Source organism: Orcinus orca, chromosome 5 (assembly GCF_937001465.1).
Source record: "Orcinus orca chromosome 5, mOrcOrc1.1, whole genome shotgun sequence".
Lineage (NCBI taxonomy): Eukaryota > Metazoa > Chordata > Mammalia > Artiodactyla > Delphinidae > Orcinus > Orcinus orca.
In genome coordinates, this window is record NC_064563.1 from 65,126,311 (window position 1) to 65,149,628 (window position 23,318).

Here is a 23,318-nt window from a genome sequence, read left to right on the forward strand (position 1 = left end):
ACCTTGCTTAAATAAGAATTCCCCAGTAAGCATATTATATAAAAGATTTCCCATGTTATTTTATTGTTTTCTTTCTCTCATTAAAACTTTTTAAAAGTCTAATGAAGAACACATACTTACAAAGCCGTATTACACAACTACAGTACTGTTAATTAAATAAAGCAGCCCAGTATAGTTGTAAACATTTTAAATGTAGTAAACAAGACTTGGCATGTCTTTTCTCCCCAAAACTTGCCATTATAATGCTCTTTCCATAAATAATTATCCTTTCTGGAAAAGTTTTCTGGTATATTTTAGTCTTTAAAAGTATTACACTGAAATAATATGTGAAAAGATTTAGTCATGGCAATTTCACTGAAGCTTTTATTGCCTCTGTTGGTAATATGACAGGGATGTAAGAAACACAATTGAACTTACAGAGATATGCAGATGATAGTCACTAAAGATAATCTTGATCTCAAGTATTTTTATATGTGGGCACTTCTAATTTTATACACTTTACTATTTAAAAAGCATTACATTGTAAAATGTGTACCTGTTTTGACATTTGGCAAAAAGGAAACTGTACCTGTGGTTCAGTTTAAAACAAAGAATCAGCATGGGGAGTTTACCAGAATGAAGACTGAAACACTAATGAATTAAAGCAATTCAAGTTGTGTGTGTGTGTGTGTGTGCGTGTGTGTGTGTGAGCATGTGTGTCTCTTTCAACCTGTCAATCTCTCTCTTTCACACACACGCACACACACGGCCATTATGTGTAAGCATTTTTTAGTACAAAATATTCCCTGTAACCAGACATGTATCCTCAGAATAACCACACCACATTAAATCAGTCTTCTCTTTTCAGCCCTAGTAATAGTATTGTTTAATTCTAAGATGCCATCATAGAGTTAACAACCTTAACTTTTATGCTACATGATTATATTCAAAGCTTTATGTATTTTTCTGTTTATAATTACATAGTAATTATAAATGTTTAGTACCAAACTGATGACAAACACTATTTTGTTGAAAAGGTCTTGCATTTAAAAGGAAAAGTCTGTAAAACCCAAGGCACTAGGCCACGAATCAATATCAGACTTTTATGAAAAACAATTTATATTGGGGAAAAAAAGCTAATCGGATCTCATTTCAAAACACAGCATACCGGAATTAATTAATCAATTCAAAAACAATACCATAACTCAAAATCTTCAAGACAGGAAACAAAATAGTACATTTATATATATATATCTTTTAAAAATTTTTCATAATTGAAGTTCCTCTTAATATTTACAAATATGAAATCAGGAAATACTGAAAGCAGCAGGATTCTTCTTTTTTCTTTTCTTTTTTTAATAACCAATTCCAGTAACCTGAATAGAAATTTTCAAAATTTTCTTTTGATAGAATCATATTCTTGAATTAAAGTTATGATTAGAATATTAATATCTATGGGGAAAGCTTTCTAGTCAATTTCAAAATCGTAAATAAAAAGTAGTTTTAATATATCATTGTTTCTTAAAATCATTTCCGCATATACCTTATAATGTACTGCTATTCTGAAGTACATACCTTTGATAATTTCAACATTAGAACTTAGAGTGCCTGGATACACCAAGCAAAATCTACTCCTGCTAAAAACCAGTCATCCAATATCAGAAATTTTACATTTTTTAACCTGCCTTATAGAAATGTTTAAGAAAGCAATAAACCCTTCTTCACAGGTCAAGAAGTGAACAAAGAAATGAGCATTTTCAGCATGAAAGCAGTTCATGGGTCTTGTAATGAAGGAAAAAAAAAAAACCATACAAGACAGAGTTCTGCTTTGATGTGAAAACTGAGCTAATCTGAGTGAAACAAAGAACAGTAAAAATTAAATAATTTACGAAAATAGAAGCCAGATTGGTACTTTGCATCAAGTGCATGCCTGCTTGAAAATCTTTGCTCCTGAAATATTTGGCAACCACAGTGATTAGCAGTTAAAGCAACTTCAACAAAATAAGAAGTCATCAAAAATGGACTATTTGTCTGAAAGAGCAGTACCTATATTATAAGAATTGAACTTTATGGCTCATTACAACCATTTTCAAAATTTAATTCCTACTATCTTCTTATAAATTAAGAGAATTTCATTTGTGTTCCATAGTGCGCTGACCAAAAAAACCCCAAAAAACAAAAATAAACCCTCATGCCTAAATTTAGAATATTGTATTATGTAGCAATCTAAAACATTCAAAACAAATTAAATACTTTAACTTACTCGACAGGCATATAAGCGTTTCAAAATCATAATGAAATCCAATTATGGAGTGCATAATGTAGACAGGAGTAGAATCTAACATTATGCAGATGTTTTTCTAAATAAAACCCCCTGTAAGACAACTATATATAAACATGGGTAAGATAAGTGCAGACTAGTTCTGTGGAACCTTCTGAAATCGAGGGTCTAAAACACAGTAAAATTTTGGGTAGGCACACCAAGTTATCCTAAAAATTTTTCACGTTGGTTATTTTGACTTTTTTTTCAACAGATTCTCTACTCACGTTAACAATACATGTGATTCGCCAGGAAAAAAAAAATCCCCCCATACCAAAACACCATTCCAGATCTGGTACACTTAAATATATCACTCTCACTGGAAGTGCTATCAGCATAGTCTTTGCAACTAGCCCAAAGCATATATTTAAGGAGTTTTTATAAATTGTGATGTTCACATGTTTAATTCTTATGCCAAACTGTTTTCTGATGAAGACAGCATTGTGCTTTATGCAAGAATGGAAACTTCAAAATAATCACCATAAAGCTTCTAAGACTTATGGGAGAATAAACTAGGATGGTCCACAGATATAAGATGAAATCCACAATGTTGGAATAATAAATGTTTAGAGCGGCCCAGACTAGAAGACAAGCCCAAACCACCATTAGAAGAATGAAATACGATATGGTCCAAGATGTATCCTTAAAGTTTTGTCTCAACCCTCAGTCTGAATTGTGAGGATTGATCTTCAGTTCAGTCCAGCCAGCAGAAATTGACTGTGCAATTTTCCATTGTATTTATTGTACAGACTATGTACATTCTAGAAGGTTCCTTTAGTGCTACACTGTTGTACTTTTTGTCCCAGCAATTTGAGGGCGTGCAAATTCCACAAAGTCATCAATAAGAACAGGCCATGCTCCTGTGGGGGGGGTGGGGGGATGGGAGAAAGGAAAGAAAGAAAAGCAGAAATAAGGCTAACATTTTAATAGAATCCTTTATTTTTTTAAAATATCTTCCCCATAATTGTTAAAGTATGTCATTATAAGTATTCCCACTGATAGGACTTCCAAATTTCTAGCTCTTTAGAGTTTCTACCTAGAGTATTCCTTTCTCTCTTCTCTATTATTCCAATACTTGATAATTCCTTGAATGATAAAAAAATAATCCTTCTGGTAACTAATAATATTATGGTTTTCTGAAGGCCACTGAAGCCAGGCCACTGAAGTAATTTGGTCAAATCTGACCTTGATATGATGACATGCTGCCAGTGCTGCTGAAAGCACAGTAGGTTGGAGTTAATCTTTTTTTGCACTTTGTGGCAATCTTACAAAGGAAATTAACAGCAAGGATCAAACTCTAACCTATTTCATGATAATAAATTACTAAAGGATTTTAAATTACATATACGCATGCCTCTATACATGCCTCTTCTCTATGCCAACCTCCAAATCAGGAAGTTCTTCACTTTTGTGTAAGGTCTAACAGAAAGCACAATTATCAATTATCAGTCATTTCTCACTTCTTAAAGAAGACAATACATGACAATGAAAACAAAGATAAGGAAATAACATTATCTTTGGTTACATTAAGTAGTTCCAGGACACTTTTAAGGAGACCAAGGTTACTAGAGATTTTTCAAAAAATACCTCTGCCTATTCAACAATATCAAAAAAAAAAAATCCTGCTAATTCTCAAGGGGAACTAGGTAAGTATGCGTGAAGAAACAAATGTAAATCACTGCCAGTTCCAGAAAAACAAAAGCACATGTCCTGATAGTGGATGGCAAAATCATCCTTATACATACATGAAGAAACAGCAGAAAGCATTCAATCAGTGAATATTTACTGAATGCCAAGAGTACTACAGTAGGAAACTAAAGTCCGTTTCCATTTGGACAAGGTCACTAAACTTAAGGAGTTTACAATCAAGTTCACAGACAAAACAAACAGACAACAACAAAAAATACATATACAAGTACTATAAAAGTACATTAAGAAAAGAATAGGTTCCTAAAGTAAACTGAAAATCTAAAACATGGATGAAAAGTACTCATGCCTTTCTGGAAGACATGAATACACAGAATTGGTATTTAAGGAAACAATGCAGATTGGTAAAGAGGATGAAGGCATTTCATACATTCAGAAGAGCACAAATAAAAGCTCAGAAGAAGGAAATTAACTCTAAGAAAAACGGAAGTAGACAAGAAGTTCAAGACTGTGTGATAAAAGAAGACAAATTTTTCAAAAAACTGATAGAGCAAAATGTTCATTACCTTCTTCATCATAATTAGACATGTCATCTGCAATCATTGTACTGAAGTCTAAAAGAAGATTCCAAGTATCTTTTGGTATTGATCGTTTATGATGTTCCTATTAAAAAAAAAAAGAAGCATCCAAATCACTAAAAAGAGTTTCAAAAAAACAGTCCAGATGATACCAAATACAAGAATGCAAAACAACCTATGTAATAAAATTCTGGAAATCAAATTTTTCATTCTATGTCCATTACATGCTCTGAAATGAGTTAGTTATGCTTTAAAATGTTAATTTATCTTCAAACAAAGCAAAAGTTTAGAGAAAACACCGAACTGCAGAAAATATGAACTTACCAACAAAAATTTATTCCATAAGTCTAAGAATTTAAATCTTCCATTAAGCACTAAATTCCAGTAGGCAATGGCCATTTCTAGATCTGTAATATTAAAAATAAATTATATACTTCAAATGTCAGGAATATTTGTCCCTGAAAAAAAAAAACACCAGGTAAGACAAAAGATAGCCTTTAAAAAAAAAAAAAAAAAAAGGCTTGTGTCCTGAATACTTACATAATAAAAATTTCCTATAGAGTTAAGTCCAAGCTTTGTATCCTGCTTCCATCACAAATGAATGGTGCCTTCAGGGCAAGAAGGATATCACTTACCTCATAAGGGGTTTCTGAAGTTTAAATAAGATAACGTAGGTAAGCATGTTTGACTAGCTCATAAGTATTCAAATATTAATGTACACCAGTATTTCCTGACCTCAGCACTTTTGACATTTTGGGGCAGATAATTTTTTGTTGTGGGAAGCTGTCCTGTGCATTACAGCACTAGCAGCATCCCTGGCCTCTATCCACTAGATGCCAGTAGCAGTTCTGCCCCATCCCCAGTGGTGACAACCAAAAGTATCTCCACATATTGACAAAGGTCCCCTGGGAGGCAAAACTGCCCCCAGCTGTAAATCACTGAGGTACACCTATAAGCTGTAATGCAAAGAATTACTACCCACAATCCTAACCAATCTTACGCTCCAAGTTGTTGGCTGACTGATCCTCAAGGAGACCATTAAGAATATTAAAAATTTAAAATTAATAATAAACTAAGATTTGTCTTTTTAAAAGTCTGATGAAGAGGATATAAATGACTATTTAACTGGTTTTGGAGCCGATAAGGATAAAGAAGCAATATTACCACATGACAAAAAACTATATCTGTCATAACAACAGAGAGAAAGAACTATGATCTCTTTCAAAGAACTAAAGTAGTTAGGTCAAGCTTTTATGAGTAAATTTACATTTCCAGGTCAGGAAAAATTACATCCCAAGTAACTTAAAAGTCCTTTCAGATATGATCTCCAAACTACTCTGGATAATCTGAGGAATCATGAAAGACTAGGAAAGACTCCAAAAAGACTCACATCCTACCTGAAAAAAAACATATAGGACATAAGGCAAAAAATCCCCCATCTTCACTAGACCCTAACCTCTTCAAGGATAGGGACTACATATCCCCAAACTAGCAGAATGAAACACACAGTAGGCATTCAGAAACTGCTGAATGAACAAGTTTCCTTGGAAAAGGTGCCTCTTCTCCCATCCAAGGTTAAGCCCCTAACACCATTATTATGGATCCAATATGCCATCCTGCCTTTTCAAGGAATCTGGTCTACTGATTAATTTTCTTCTCTCCCTGTATCTTCAACTTTGCCCTGTCTTCCAGCTTTCCCCTCCACAAAGGAACACGCTCAAGTTATCACCTATCTTTAATAAATCTTTCTTGTATCTCTCCATTCCCTTACAAGCTACCCTCTTTCTCCTTCCCTTCACAGATCATCTTGAGAGAGTACATGAGTCTTCTACTTTTATTTTTAATGTGCTCATGAAAACATGTCTGAAAGTCCAGTTCAGATCCCCATGTTTTAAGAGAACTAGAAATATGACAACAACCCCTAACTAATCACAATTCCTTTTTAATCTTTGCAGTCTTTAAAGCTCTATACCAAATATTCCTTCCAGGTTCTTTAATTTTATTCTTTTCTTTACCAACCAAACATATAATTGTCTAGCTTAAGTGCAGTAAGATCGCTCTTATTAGCATGTATAGTAGGATTTGCTGTTATTAGCATGCTTAATGATATCCTTCTTCACTTCAAATGCATTAAATTTATGAGAACTAAGCTTATTACTAGTGTTAGCATTTTTTTCCCTTTTCAATTAATTTTTAGAAAATAAGGATGAGAAACAATGAAATATTCAAATAACTGTAAACCATGAGACACCTATAAAGGCCCATTTCTCAGCTGATATACTAACCTAAGAATCTTACAAGAATAGGAGTGTACATATATGATGTTTGAAAGTTCAGGTAGTTAAAAGAACTTTTTGTAATCTACATTCATTGTCCAATTTCCTCACCTACCACACATTTTAATTCTATAAACTAGTGTCCACCTCCGTCACTCACCCCACTGAAAGTAATCTCTGAAGGGTCACCAAGCCCTTCTGGTTGCCAAATAAACCTTTAAGTCCTTAATTTACTTGGCTCTCTGCCGTATTTGACAAAACTGAGTACACCTCCTGGATGGAACTGTCGCTTCTCTCAGCTTTAATGGTATCACTCTATTGATTTTCCTCTGTCCTCTCTGGCCTTATTTTCTTTTACTGCTCCTCTTCCTCCATTTCTCCATTAAATGTTGATGTTCTATAACACTGTACGTCAGCAATAACCACCTCTACTTCTCTCAGTAGATTTTTCAAACCTTTACCTTTTTTCAAGTTATATGCTCAAACCATCTCTAACAAGTCCTAAATCTGAAACTGCTCTTTCTATATTCTAGATTCTTACATCTAATTGCCTAAGGACATCTTCAACTGGATATCCACAAACAACTCAAATTCAACAGGGCTCAAACTGAACTACAGACCTACCATTTTCTTTTCTCTCAATGAATGTCATCACCCTACAGTGTTTCTCAATGAAACACAATTTTTCATTGTAAGGAAATGAAGTCCTATGCACTGCAGGTCATTTAGCAGACCCCTAATCCCAGTAGAAGCCCTCAGTCGTTACAACAATACCAAAAATACCCCCCCCACATTTCCAAATATCCCCAAATGGGGGTTAAGACTAACTTCCTCATCACACTTTCAATCAAAGCTTTCTCATTTTGGCTTCTAAGCACCTTTTAAATCTCTCTCTTTTCTCCATCCCTTGCTAGGGCCTACGCTAGGGGCCTCTTCATGTCTAGCTAAATCACTGCAACAGCTTCATAACCAATTTCTCTTCCTCTAGTTCTGCCTCCACACCTTTTAAAGGACCACACTGCTTTCAGATGGACCTTTCAGGCATATAAATTTGGTTTCACTTCCATGTTAAAATTCTTCAATGATTAAAACAACGAGATACCACTACACACCTTTTGGAAGGGCCAAAATCCAAAACACTGACAACACCAAATGCTGGCGAGGATGTGAAGCAACAGGAGCTCTCATTCATTGCTGGTGGGAATGCAAAATAGTACAGCCACTTTGGAACAGTTTGGCAGTTTCTTACAAAACTAAACATACGCTTACCATGTGATCCAGCAATCACACTCCTGGGTATTTTCCCAAATGAACTGAAAACTTATATCCACACAAAAACCTGCACATGGATGTTTACAGAAGTCATAACTGCCAAAACTTGGAAGCAACCAAGATGTCCTTTAGTAGGTAGACAGATATATAAACTGTGGTACATCCAGATGAAGAAAAATTATTCAGTGCCAAAATGAAATGAGCTTTCAAGCCATGAAAAGATACGGAGGAAAACAAATGCATAATAATATTATTAAGTGAAGAAGTCAATCTGCAAAGGCTACATACTGCATGATTCCAACTATATGACATTCTGGAAAAGGCAAAGCTATGGAGAGAGTAAAAAGATCAGTGGTTGCCAGGGGTTAGGAGGGAGGAAAGGATGAACAGGCAGAGCACAGAGGTTTATTAGGGAGAGTGAAACTTCTCTGTATGAAGATATTATGGTGGATACATGTCATTATACATTTGTCCAAACTCATAGAATGTACAACATTAACAGTGAACCCTAGGGGAGGGATAAATTAGGAGTATGGGATTAAGATATACACACTACTATATATGGAGTAGAGAACCAACAAGGACCTACTGTATAGCACAGGGAACTATACTCAATATCTTGTAATAACCTATAATGGAAAAGAATCTTATATGTATCCCGTATATATATAACTGAATTACTTTGCTATACACCAGAAACTAACACAACATTGTACATCAACTATATTTCAATAAAATTAAAAAAAGAAAAAAAGAGTGAACCCTACCGTGAAGTTGAACTTTGGATGATAATGATGTGTCAATGTAGGTACAACTGTAACAAATGTACCATTCTGGTGGGGATTTGATAATGGGAGAAGCTATGCAGTGTGGGGGAAGGGAGTAGCTGGGAAATCTCTGTACCTTCTGCTCAATTTTGCTGTAAATCTAAAGCAGTTCAAAAAATAAAGTCTATTAACTTTTTTAAAATCTGCAATATTTCCTACTGCCTTCAGATAAAAATCTACATTTCTAGTCAAATGAACTTACTTGCAGTTTCTCAAAGGTGCTATGTCTCTCACCTCTAAGCAACTGAACTTGCTAATCTCTCCACATTAGAGATGTCTTTTTCTTTTGGCTTTGAAAACATATATTCATTCTTCAAGGCTCAAAAATTATAATCTTTCTGAAGACTTTGCAAACTCACCCAGACAGACTTAAGATGTTCCTAACTCTATGCTCTCAGAGTAACCAGCCAATAAATGTTTTTGGATGAAACAGGAATATTCAAAAAGATTAATGTTATTATTAGGAGCTGAAACACATAAGATTAAGTTGTACAGGGATAAAATGTCAATTGCCACAAGCATATGAAAAACTGCCCTTTAGGGAATTCCCTGGTGGTCCAGTGGTTAGGATTCAGCACTCTCACTGCCAGGGCCCCAGGTTCAATCCCTGGTCAGGGAACTAAAATCCCATAAGCCGCACGGTACGGCCACACACACACACACACACACACACACACAAACGGAAAGGAGGGGAGGGGGGAGGGGGGGGGAGGGGGGGGGAGGGGAGGGGAGGGGAGGGGGGGAAAGGAAGGAAAGCTGCCCTTTAGTTAGAAATGTCTGAGTGACAAAGGAATAGCCCAGCTAGAGAGAAGTGGTTTAATATAGTAGTTTAGCTTCTTAAATCTCAACTCCACCACTAATTAAGTAGCCTCCGGCAACTAAGTTCACCTCTTGGTAATTCAGTTTAAAAAAAAGATAACAGTATCTACCCTCACAGGGTTGTTGTAATAATTAAACGAGTGAATACACCTAAAACATTGGAACAGTGCCTGGTAAATAACGTGTCCTTACTATTACTATTGTTTATTTTTAATAATTTTTAAAATTATTATTATAGATTCTGAAGCAGTATTGGAAAGAGAACAAAGTCAATAATAATGTAACAAGAAGCAACAACAGCAGTTAGAATAAACAGAAGGATAACACAGAGAAAAAGATACAAGCAAGTCTTAATAATAGTATTACCTAAAATTGAGATACTTGCAGAATGAATCCTTAAGCCCTTATAATAAAATTAAAAATGCAAACAGAGATAATCCCAGTGTCATTCTTTCAGGCTGAATCAACAAGGGCAATGTGTTTCATAAAAGATGATCAATTGAGTGACATATGAATATGGAAATGAATTGAGACTGGATCCAAAAACCATCCCTAAGGGGAACAAAATGTTGCCAACTCACTAGGGAGGATGAATGGGGATTTAAAATCCTATTCACAAAGTCTTAATTTACCTAAAGATATCTATAGTTAGCACAACATAATATAATAAAAAGAATATAAAATGTGGAATCAGAAGATCTGAGGCTGAGTCCCAATTCTACCAACTCTAAAGTTATGTGACCTTAATAAGTCAGGCTCTCTGACCATGAGTTTCCTCATTTTTATGACAAAGAGGTTTTTTACTTAGCTCCAAGGGCTGTTATGAGAAACAAATGGGATTACGTAAATGAAAATACACATTAAAAACACTCTATAAAATTATTTCTGAATATTAAATGAATGTTTGACAAGTAATGTTAAAAATGTTTAAATCAACTGCACAGGTAATAACATTCTAGCTGAACCACAACAGTTCATAAGAAAATAACCTACAGACTTTAAGAAAGTTCAGGACGGTCCTAAAAATACCATGGCTGTAAAAAACAAATGTAATTTTTGAACAGATTAATAGAATGAACAGTCTCGCAAAAAATAACGGATCCATAGTATTCTACATTAAATAGCCTCCTTCTGGAGTATTCTGTTCAGCTTTACGAACTCTATTTTGAGAGAAACTGAGAAATTGGGAATGTTATCTAGGGGTGACAGCAACGGAATAACAAAGGTCTTCTCAAATGAAGAACAGTTAAAATTTGGAATGCTGACCTGAAAAAAAGGAGAAGGGATAAATGAGAAAAAAAATGGTTAGACTTCCTTTGTGCTGCAGCAAAGGTCAAATAAGAACAATGGTAAAAGTTATAAAGACAAAGGAAGAGTATTCTGTGATAAGAATGGACCACTTTCTAAAACAATGTGTGTTCAATCCCCGCCCTGTATATTCAAACATAAAAGCCATATGAGCATCAGGTACAGGTGCTACTTTGCATAGGTTAGATTTAACACAGGACTTATGAAATTCCTTTCAAATTTAAGATTCAGAAGACCATCAGAAATGGCAGGTGACTGAAGCAGATGGTGACAGAGGAAGTACCCTATCCTGGTGTCACAAGAAATAAGGTTATAGAAAATGAGAAAATATGGAAAACACCAGCTCTCATTAGAATTAGCACAGCTATTTATAAATAAACCGCAGTGCTGTCACTGTCGCTCTTTGCCAGTTTGTTTGGGCCTCACCTCCTCTCCTACGATCTCCTAATTCCTTTCTGCCAAATATTATAATTTAAGAGCCCTGTGAACCCTTAGAAAGGCTGTCAAGAAAACTGTTTTCTTTTTAATTAAGTTCTTCAACTAAGCAAGTCATTACATTTCCTGACACCCAATACCAATGCAAAACAAAAAGAGAAATTATGATTTGTCTTTTATTACATTTTTTTCTTTTTTTTAAATTAAGACTTTTTTAGTTTTAGGTTTATGGAAAAACTGAGCAGAAAGTACAGAGTTCCCATATACCTTTACCCCATCTTCCCCCCATTTCCACTATTTTTAAGATACTGTTTTAGTGTGGTATGTTTCTTATAACTGATAAGCCAATATTATTAACTAAAGTCCAGTATTTTACATCAGGGCTCACTCTGTGCTGTATATTCTATGGTTCAGGGCTTTTTTTAAAACAACTTCTAAATTGTGGTTAAATACACATAAAATGTATCATCTTAACCATTTTTCAGTGTACAGTTCAGTAGTGTTAGTTACATTCACGGTGTTGTACAATGAATCTCCAGAACTCTTCGTCTTACAAAACAGAAACTCTATAACCATTAAACAATGTTACATTTTTCTTAAGCTCAATACTTACTACATAATAGAATAAAACATAATTTTAAAATCGAATCCTTCAGCACAATATTTTTCTCAACTTTTCCTGTAATCTAAAATTCCAATTTACCATCATATTGATATATCAAACAGCTATAAAAATGTTAATTTTGCTTTATCTTCACCAAATATAATAAAAACTAAGATTCAATATCAAGACTACATAGTCACCCAAAAACATCATTTATTTTGTGCTCTAGTAAGGGGTAGGGTTATAACTAAGGAATAGGTTCAGCCCCTTTAAATCAACACTTGAGATTCAAAACATTTTCTCTAATGGTATCAAAACATTGTGCTACATTTCTAAACACAAATAATTCTTTTAGTATATACATGTAAGTTCAAAGACGTTAATTGTTTTTTTGTGTGTTTTTTGCGGTACGCGGGCCTCTCACTGTTGTGGCCTCTCCCGTTGCGGAGCACAGGCTCCAGACACGCAGGCTCAGCGGCCATGGCTCACAGGCCCAGCTGCTCCGTGGCATGTGGGATCCTCCTGGACCGAGGCATGAACCCGTGTCCCCTGCATCAGCAGGCGGACTCTCAACCACTGCGCCACCAGGGAAGCCCCCGTAAATTGGTTTTTATTTGTGGGAAGAAAAGAGGAGACTAGAAAAACTAGCCCAGTTAACTTGTGGCCACAGATACAAGATAGAGAAACTAACACTAGGTATCCCAGCTTATTTTGCCTGCAAAATGAAGAATTTTCCTGTAAGAATAAGATGCAACCTAAATTAATTGGAAAGGAGACTTCATTATTTCGAATATTGCTTAATAGGTATTTTGTAAATCTTAATTCAGTCACATTTAGTCACTCTTTAGGCCAATTCTCAAATACAAATGTTGTATATTCATCCCTTCTACTAGCTTTCACTCACTTCCTCCAGTCTAATTCCTAGTCACATAATCCTTTTCTCAAAGCTTTTTTTCTAATCTAAAATATAAAGAATGATTAGTACAGGGGCTTCCCTGGTGGCGCAGTGGTTGAGAATCTGCCTGCCAATGCAGGGGACACGGGTTCGAGCCCTGGTCTGGGAGGATCCCACATGCCCTGGAGCGACTAGGCCCGTGAGCCACAATTACTCAGCCTGCGCGTCTGGAGACTGTGCTCCACAACAAGAGAGGCCGCCAGAGTGAAAGTCCCGCGCACCGCAATGAAGAGTGGCCCCCATTTGCCGCAACTGGAGAGAGCCCTCGCACAGAAACGAAGACCCAACACAGCCAAAAATAAATAAATAAACAAAATGACGGAGGAATTATGTTTTAAAAAAGAATGATTAGTACAAGAGGCCCCTATTAGCCTCTCCAACTACTGTATCTTCAAAATCAAAAACTCACTTCCATCATTGGGTAAGTTATTTAACTTGCTGTGCCTCAGTTTCCTCATCTGCCAAATAAGGATAAAAAATGTCTAGCACTCTATGACTGGCACATGGCAGCTGGTGAATTACTGAATGAAAGAATGAATAACTCATAAAGTTGTTAAACACTAAATGAGGCAGTGTATGTAAAGTATTTAGCACACTGCCAGGCACACCAAAACTCCACATTAAATGGCTGTTACTGCCACCATCAACTTCGGTGCATCCCCATTGCCCATAAATTCCAATTTAAGCCTTTCTGTCCTGTTTTTAAAAGAAGGCTTATCTCACCAATTTAAGCTCCAAACAAACATTCCCACTAAAATCAAATCATTTTCTCTCTTCCACAAAGAAGCCAAGCTTATTTCTGAAGTCTTAGACCTTCGTTAATAACTATCCTCTCCCTGGAACATTTTTCATCATCCCTTGCGCAAATATCAAATCCTTTAGTTCTCATCACTCCTTGCCCAGGAAGCATTTCCCAACCATTCCTGCTTTTACTCATTTCTCCTTTTATCTAAAACCCTCACACTCATATTTATTATTTTGCATTATGTGCTACTGTCTACTTTTTCTGAATAATCTGCAAATTACACTGTAGCTTTTACCTCCACTTCCCTTAGCCATCCCCAAAGCAAATGTGTGGTTGTTTCTACAGTATAAACTGACTGATCTAAACTGTTAACGGTGGCTATTTCTGGATAAGATTATGAATGACAATCATTTTTTTATTCTTTCTTATAGTTTCCAAATAATTCACACCAAAAAAGAATACATTTATCTGGCATTCTGTGACTCAGAAATCTTACAATGCTATTTCAACAGATACATAGTGAAAAACTTATGAGCCTAAGATCCTATAATATCTTCTGAAAAATAAACGATCAAACATACATACCTATGTCAGTGGAATTTTAACAACTATTTTCTGTACTGTAGTTCTTAAAAAAAAAAAAAAAAATCAGTGGTTCACATATAGTATCCAGGGTAACACTGTTATTGAATAGGCAGGGTATTTTCTGATTAACTAGAAGTTCACTGTTTCTCAGTATTTTTCAGTAACTGATAATGACTTTATGCTCAAAACACAGAACTTTCTATTACAAACGTGATGCTGTCAATGTATTTGAATATATCTGAAACACCAAATATAATTTTTAAAAATTCTTACCTAATCCTTTTTGTCCTGGATTCTTTGCAAAATTAAAAGTAAACTGGTAAAAATCCTTAAATCGTCCTGGTTCTTTCAATTCTTGTTCCATCTTGGGTATCTGGGCCTTTAGTTTTTCTATGCTGTCACATCTATAGTGTAAAATTAAGTTTATAAAAGATAAACTTTTTCACTATATATTAAGAACATTTATTCCTACAACAGTTTATATTTCATAGAACTTCTTAAAAAATCCATTAAATTTTCATCTTTTTACATTACATAAACAAGTATGGGGTTACATGGAGGAAGAAAAGATCTGGGGTGATTCAATGTTAGAAATAACTACTATTTTTAAAAGAAATGGGCTATTACTTTTAATTATGTAATTCACTGGACTGTCAACACATCCAAATTGTAGAAGTCAGCTGTAGTGAACAGATGAGAATGTATAGTAATCAGCTTTACAATCATCAGTTCAAACTGTAGCAGATATTCCTTACATGGTAACAAATCACATGTCTAGCTTCCAAACAAATTGAAAGCATAGTGTCTTGACTAGGTGAGGAAACAAGCATTCCTCTTGAAAACTTCTTGATATATACAAAGTATCATAATAAACATCATCTCCAACCATCTCCAACTGAAGTTACCTCAAATCAATATTAAACTTTGTATGTGCAAAGCATTCAATTTCCAAGGAGCTGAAAGGGTCCAAGTACCAAGTCCTACTTTCCACATAACAGCCATAAGGTAGAAATCTTCGATCTGTTATAGATTCCACAAACCAAGCATTCCACTTTTTTTCCTTCAAATCATTTTTGCTTTTATGTTCCTTCCATGCTCTTTATAACACCTCCCAGATTAGTTTGTAAATTAAAATTTTGATTTGGAAGTTCATTACATTTTACATGAACTCACTTTTAAATGGAAAAAAAAAAAAAGAGTTCTAATGAAACCTGTCCTGGCATAGAACATTTCAGCAAGTTCAGGATAAGGCTGGCTTTGGCTGTAGAACATAGTGGCTAGGCCAGTTATTAATTTATCGTCTCTCGGCTTTAAACTCACCCTTCTTTGCCCTACTTTGTGACTATCTGCAGTGGACTACAAATTGTGAAACTTCATTTTTCTTGCCAGCTGGTTCACTATTAGGTTCTACCAAGAGAGGGCGATGAAAGGCTGGAAGAGGACGAAGGAACTTTTCTTATCCCAGTCTGTTTTCTGCAGAGAGCAAGGGTTTCAGCGTGTTGGGAGGTCCCTGCAGTGTTCACCAATGGAGGCAACTTGCATGGCTCTGCAGCAAGTGGCCCCTAGTGAGCTTCTTCTCCACCAGAGAAGCAGGCAAGGCAAGCAGCGTGCTCCTACAGCAGCTACGCACTGTTTTCTGCGGTCGGAATCTCAGCCTTGTGGGGATCCTCTGAAGTGTCTAGGCTCCTTCCTTGTTTCCTTCCCTCCGTTCCAGGGGTGATGGCAGCTTCTTGCAACTGCCACCTTTGTTATGCTTAGAGTTTTCTTTTACCCCATTTACACAATAAAACAATTTTTTAAATTTACCCTGCTCAAATTACTGGTATGGTTTGTGTGTCTTGCCTTGACCCTGACTGATTACAATGTCCCTCAGGCCCAAGAATCAGAACGCCTGAGCCCAAATCCTGGCTTTAATACTACCTCTCTAGTTTCTCTGTACCTCCATTTCCTCATCTCTAAAATGCGGATATAAACACCACTTCTCTCACAAAGTTGTTGTGAAGTGGTAGGTGCAGTACTTATTTAGCATAGTTCCTGAAAGAAAATAAACGTTCAAAAAGTGTTTAGCTATTATCATTCAAAAGCACCCACTAAAAACAGAAAGGGCAGCCTGTTACCGATCCACAAATTGAATACTTTTGGAGCTTCATCAAATACAGACAACTAAAGGCCACAGGTAAAACCGCTACCTGTGACTTTTCAATCTATTTATACCAAGACATTTAGCTAATCAGTTGTCCAGGTCTATGCAGAACAAAAAGTGATTAGTAACTTCCAAGATTTTAAATTCTAGGAGTTTGTTTATAAATTCAGAGTTCACAGCCTCACATTAGGAAGTAACTTAAAACTTGCTCATTTCACTTACCCATATAAAATATTAAAGCATAGTAATTTTAACATTAGTCAATCTTCCTTAGAAACAAATGATAAAAGCATAATACAAATAGAGTAGGTTGTACTAACTACACAAATAACTTGACATGGGAAGGAACTAGCATATTAGCCCATTTCTATCTATAGCAATGTTTGGGGGCACGAATGTCAGTTCCACAGTAATTCTCACAGTAACGTACCTAATTTCCTATGGTAATTATACACTCACCCTAATTCTGTCATGCCGTCCATGAACTCCTGTTTGGAGAACTCGCACTGTGTTGCTGCTCTGAACTTCCACGCGATGATCAACACACTAATGCTGGCCGGATCCAGTGCCAGGTCATCACAGAACTGCTGTATACCATCTATTCCAATTTTATTTTCATCTTGAGGATCTTCAAAAACAACAATGCAATATGAAATCAGTGCCATACTTTACTGTGCTACTACTGAAACTGAGAAAGGTATTGCTTTATATTCCATTTTTTTAAATGATCACGATAGACCAAAAATATGAAGCAATACTGCTCTATGAGATATTTTCCCCCTGTAATATTTAAAGCCACTTTGCCCCTAAAACAGCATTCTTACAATTAACAGCAAGATATATATCCAGATAGGCACCTGATTTTTAAGTCTCATTTATTCATATGAAAAAAGTTCCATACTTCACACACATTCAGAAAATGAGACATTCCTATATAGGGATAAAGGATTTTTACTGAACATAGCCACATTTTACAGAGGATTCTAAACAGTATTATACACAGAAATTCTTTTTTTCTTAAAGTTCATTTCACTACAGAAATCACTTCTTAAAGAATATCGAAAAAAACATAAACTCTGCAATTCAATTTTAATCACAATACAAACATCTGTTGTTCAAATTAAAGAAGAAAATCCCCAACTATCAATATTTACTTTTCAGACAGCAAAAATTTAAATACAAGAAGAAAGAGGCACTCATACACTGTTGTCAAATGTGATTTGCTAACATCTCTAGGAATAAAAAATTTGCACAGCCTTTGATTTTTGGGGCATGAGCTATGCATAAAATATAATCCCACTTTTGGAAAAATTTTGAAATTTTTTTTTGCATACATATTTCTGCATAAACATAAAAGACACAGAAAGTTGGACACCAGGCTATTAAATATTGGTTCCCTCAGGAGAATAAATAAGCAAAAGATGGAGAAACTATTAATATTTTCTTTATTCAATCTATTCTGCATTAACTTTTTAAGTGTATATTACTTTATAATTATTTAAAGGTTATTAAAATTATTAGGCAGGTTTTCTTAAAATCCACTCAGCTGAGTTTTATAAGAAAATGAGGGAAAAAACCTAGTCCCCCAGCCCCCATTCTCAAATTGGATCACAAAGGAGGAAAGGCGGGGGGGTGGGGGGGGGGCGGATAAAGGGGGAGGAAATAAAGACACTAAGAAGAAATTTTAGTGAAAAGAAGAAAATAATTTTTCAGATTTCTTAAAGTAATTCTAAGATCTAAAGAGCTCTGTATCCACCCAATTAATGGTCTCTGTATCATTTGATTTCTCACAAGAAGCATGTAAATTTGGAAAACCTCGTTCAAAATATTTAAAGTCACAAGCAAACACTCACCTTTGTATCTATTGTATAGTTGTTCTAACTTCTTCCTGTCCAATGATCCTTTTACACTCTCTCGTATATAAAGTTCAGGATTTTGGAAAAAATTGTCTGTTGCAACATCTAACTTCCAGTCATTTTGAGACAGACAACTTACTGCTGTTTTTTCACTAGATTGTGTGAAGATCATAAACTGACGAACTTTATCCTTCTGCGATGATTTCAACTTGTTCTATTGAAACCAGAAAATCAACTGAAACTCTGTGTAACATCACAAAAGACTAAGTATTTCTATACTGCTGACTAAATCATTTTTAGCAGTACTTTTTCCTCATAAAATATTAAAACGTTTAGTTCAAGACTTATTTTCGATCTATTAATCAGAAAGACAAATTTTTAAAAAATCTAAAACACAAAATTGGTATCATTTGGGGAAAGAAACTAGGACAGAGGCAACAGAAGTTCACCCACCCTGCATTTCTCCTAAAATTGGGTCCTGTGAGCATGTACAAAGGCTCTCGAAGGGAAGGAGAGCTACTCTCAAAACCTTAACCAAGCAAGAAAGCTCTAAGGGATGCTTAAGGAGTGGTGAGGAAGACCACCACTAACGTCACTAATGGTGACATTATTTAGCCAGTCAGAACAGTCAAGTGACCCTGAGGAACAACGAGATTAACAGGTATTTGTTGCAGTCCTAAAACCCATTATAAAGAATATGGGGTGCAATTCTCCCCAACCTCACCCCTACCCTACCCCCTTGTTTTCTTGCTATTTTTACCAATGTGAGAAAGCAACAGAATGTGAGAACTCTGCATTTCTCCTCGCATGTCCAGGAACCAAGATAATTATCCATAGAATTTCCTCATATTTTCAGTCAAATCAGAAGCAGTGAAATATGAACAAGCACCCCCCGCATCCTTCCAACAAAGGTAATTTTTAACAGAATTCTCTTTTTCACCCTGAAAGAATCATCTCTTTCCCTTAGCCTGAATCTAGTAGACGTTCTCTCTAACCCTCAGGCCTACTGTAATAACCTTCTCTCACTGGCCTTGTGTTGACACATATTCATTTCTCATCTAAGCCCTAAGCAAAATGAAGCAAGGCAATTAGGCCCTCCACTCTCTCCCAGTATCAAGGGCCATGTTCATTTTCTCCTCTCACCCAAGCTAGTCTCCTGTGAAATTTCAGCCTCCCCAGTATTACTCTTCCCTCTCGCAAGTCCTAATACCATCTCTCAGCAAAATACTTGGGTTCTTCCTGAGCTATTATTGCAAATGAAGGGGAAAAAAGCATGTGAGGAGGACACACATTAATAGATACAGTGTTCTGTGGTTTAAGCAACACATCTGAAAACCCCAGCATTTTTGATCTGGCCCAAACTGACAGATCACAAACCTCAACCACCTGATTGTACAGATGAGAGAACAGACCCCAAAGGTTAAGGAATTTATTTTTAAAAATCACCCAGGTTATTATTAGTAGAAATGGGACAAGAACAGAAAGCTCTCATGAATCTGGGTCTTAGTAATCTTTCCATAAATCACACTGCTTGCTGTACATATTTATAAACCTTTTTAGGTTTTCAGGAAAAAGGCTACCAAAGATATAAATATTTCTACCTACCACAGAGTAAAAATAAGACTATGCAAAATCAAATATGAAAACCAACCCTATCTTTTATACCCTGGAGTCTAATCTGTCAGCCATACTCTTCTCTCTCTGTAAATATGTTATTGCTTAGGATTACAGATTAAAATCTCAATCTCTGTTCTCCATTAAAATTGAGAAACTATAAATTCACTAACCTCCCGTTATTTCACAAATAACTTTACCACTTCTGGACACCCGATAACTCATATCTTATTATGGGACACATCTCTCAAATGTCTAGGAGTCTTCCCTCTTGAAAAGTCTCTCCTCAAGATGTTATTCAATTGCAACAAACCCACAATGAAATCAAATGCCAAGGAAGATACCTGTCTTATTTTAATATACTGTTTAACTGAAAGGAAACCACTTTGATTTCAACTTTTGTTACTGAGAGCCATTTTTAAAATTAGTATACTTTTCTAAGAGATATAGTATACATAAGAGATACAGTATCTAAGAGATATAGTATACTGACATATGTTTTAATCCTTTGAAGAACAGGGAAGTACCTAAGGGTCACTATAATCATCACTGACCACTGTACAATGCTGTACAAAGTACTGGAGATTAACCTAGAAGTATAACAACTACAGGCCACAACCTGGAAATTACTTTATAATTAAACCTGACATAACTTTTCTGTATAACCTTTTTCCATTCTCCTAAAAGTTAAAGGCAGCAAAACAATCAGGATTATTGGGGGTTTTACCATACAGTATTAAATCCAGTGTTCTCCCCTGAAGCTTGAATCAGTTTTGTTGAAGAGAGGGAGGAAAAACACAGCTTAAGTCACTTGTGCAAGCCTAAAAGAGTTGTTCACTCTACTAAAGACTTCCTGTTGGAAAGCAAAATATTAGAAAATTGGGGGGACCAAGTTAAAAAACAGTCTTATCCATAAAAACTAATAACAGAATTATGTAAGTGAATTCTTTAACTCCATTTCGTATCTTATTTGAAATAAAAGTATATGTAATCAATAATGTCTATGTATATGCAAATAGAAACTATTTTAACTGGTTTAAATTTCCAGTACATGGGGCAATATCAATATTTTTTAAGAAAAAGGGTTGCAGCTACCCATTTCCAACACCACAGAGGCTAATGAGTGATACCTCGCAGAGAACTGATAGTCTGAGTTCCTGCTAGGCCAAGTAGTAATAAGCAATTCCATTTCTGCAAAGTCTGATAAGTACCTCCCCTTTCTTGTACTTAAAATGTACTCTGACCATTTCTCTGTCATCTCTCTGTGCCTAGAATAAATCTTAACACTTGTTCTCCCACTACGGAGGATGTACTCAATTCTGTAGTCCCAAAGGCTGTCCTAGAGGAAAGTTGGAGTGGGCTACACAGACCTGCCCTTTCCCCAAGCCTATTTAGGAGAGCTACAACACTCCCACCCCCTTTTCCCAGGCCACAAGAGGGCACCAGGCAAGGTGTTCTGATTTTCTGAGTACAGCTCAAAGGTTTAAATTTCTATCAACTTAAGGAAGAGAAAAAGGGTATCTAGCCAGCAAAGAATTATTTTATAGGGGATGAGAGGGTGGATAGAAAACTGAGGTGGAAGAAATAACAGATGGGTTGTCTTTGTTTCTACTACAAACCCAGTGGGTATCTTCCTAAGAGCAAAAACATATGACAACTACAATGATTCAGCACTCAAATGTAGTACATACTATTTAAGACTTATTTAAAAGGAACTAGAGTGGTCATTAAATAAGATTAGGCAATACAATCTTCAGGACTCAAATGTGAAAACTATCTGGAGATTATCAAACTTTCAAGGAAATTCAATATTGGTTAAGTATGTAAAATGTATAAAATACAGAATATACCCTGATTATTTATAATTCTAGCAAAAACGGGGGGAAGGAGAAAGGAAGAAGGGAGGAAAGAGGAGGAAGGAGATAAAGGAATGCTGTCTCTTGTAATAGAAAGCTAATAGCTGCATCAAAGATTACCAAAGTTAGAAATACTATTATTACTATAATCTAACCAGTAAAAAGCACCTACTTACTCATCTTTCCAAAATAAAAGAAAATTTGGTTATCAATATACATTGTTTAATACTTAAATCTAGCATGTTTGCAATTGTTTTCCACTCAAGAAATTTAAGAGTTACATTTAAAATAACAGTTTATCTGGGAAAAAAAAAATCAAATACTTTGGATGTAGCCAAGTATCATATAGTCAAGTGTATGACCACTGAACTTACAAAGTCTACTGTGATAGAAGAATAGGGATTCAGAAAAACTATAATAAAAAAATAATGCTGCGCGCCCCGGGGAGCGGCCACGGGGAGGGCCGGGGGAGGGGACGTCACCCCTGCCCACCTCTCACTGCCCCGCCTCCCACCCGCAGGCTCCCGAGCAGCAGTCTCGCCCAGCATACCGCTGCCCGGGAACCTCCCACCGGGCTCAACTTAGGCTCGGAACTGCAGGTGAACATCTTCACTGCCCGGGAATCATTGAGTGTGTGGACAGGACAGCCTCCTTGGAAGGCCGGCTATACCAGAGTCCCGCCTCAACATGGGCCTTGCCATCGAGGCAGCTTCTCAGTCTGTGCCTGTCTGAGGATGCTGCCCATCATGGCATGGGGGCAGCCATCTCCCAGGGGGCCCTCACTGCCATCATCTGCAACGGCCTCCTAGGCTTCTTGCTGCTGCTGCTCTGGGTCATTCTCTGCTGGGCCTGCCACTCCAACTCTGCCAACATCGACTCCCTCTCCAAATCCAGTCCCAACTCCAGCCCTGGCCCCTGTCCCAAGAAGGCACCCCCGGCCCAGCTCAGCCGAAAAGGCAGCTACCTGCTGCATCCCTGAAGACCCCAGGCCTAGCCCGGAGTCTGGGACTTAAGTCCACCCCACTTGGAACCTGGAATCGGGATCCCAGGGTCCAGCCAGCCTAGGGTCCAGAACTCAGAGTCCAGCCTGTCTGGAGCTGGACCCAGCAACCCAGAGTCTGGTCGGCCTGGCTCCAGGAGGGGCTCTGCTGGCCCTCGGTAGACAGGCCTGGGGTCGGGGTTCATGAGTTGGTGCTAGGGCCAGGGCCATCTGGACTCTGCTCCATCCCAGCAGTCGGGGCTGGGTCCACCCGCCCCCTAGGCCAAGCGCCTCTAGGCCCTCGAGGTTGGGGAAGCAATCCATGGCAATAATGGGAGGGTGTCAAGGCTGGGCCCCTCCTCTGGTCCTCCTACTGTTTGCTGGATAATAAATGGAACTACGGCTTTAAAAAAAAAAAAAAAGCTCATAAAGTTATAAAATTCCTCTTTTAAGTATTTCCATCAAGAAAAACAATAAACATGGAAAATTATTTTCTAGTTAAATAAAAATAATTTTAACA

The 23,318-nt window shown here is 36.5% G+C and overlaps 2 protein-coding genes across 5 annotated transcripts in view; one reads left to right on the top strand and one right to left on the bottom strand.

Annotated features, from left to right (window-relative positions):
* Window positions 1–345: 345 nt before the first annotated feature.
* The window catches only part of DCUN1D1 (defective in cullin neddylation 1 domain containing 1), a 30,829-nt gene continuing 7,856 nt past the window's right edge, over window positions 346–23,318 (bottom strand). For 3 of the 4 annotated variants that reach the window (XM_004278402.4, XM_033403107.2, XM_033403108.2), the window contains exons 2-7: window positions 18,347–18,563; window positions 16,953–17,121; window positions 14,624–14,754; window positions 4,849–4,931; window positions 4,513–4,609; window positions 346–3,159 (exon numbers count right to left, since the gene is read on the bottom strand). In XM_004278402.4, coding sequence (XP_004278450.1) covers window positions 3,080–3,159; window positions 4,513–4,609; window positions 4,849–4,931; window positions 14,624–14,754; window positions 16,953–17,121; window positions 18,347–18,563 — 777 coding nt within the window. In that variant the 3' untranslated portion in view covers window positions 346–3,079. Of the gene's footprint in view, window positions 3,160–4,512; window positions 4,610–4,848; window positions 4,932–7,912; window positions 7,995–14,623; window positions 14,755–16,952; window positions 17,122–18,346; window positions 18,564–23,318 lie in introns of those variants that run through there. The other variant, XM_049710656.1, reaches the window with a different exon arrangement.
* Window positions 22,257–23,196, top strand: LOC105748444 (adropin-like). The gene has a single exon (XM_049710657.1). The coding sequence runs from the start codon at window positions 22,571–22,573 to the stop codon at window positions 22,796–22,798; it is 228 nt and encodes a 75-aa protein (XP_049566614.1). The 5' UTR covers window positions 22,257–22,570; the 3' UTR covers window positions 22,799–23,196.

Bases quoted from the DNA above. Each gene is read 5' to 3' on its own strand.
- LOC105748444 (XM_049710657.1), top strand. From the start codon at position 22,571: ATGGGGGCAGCCATCTCCCAGGGGGCCCTCACTGCCATCATCTGCAAC.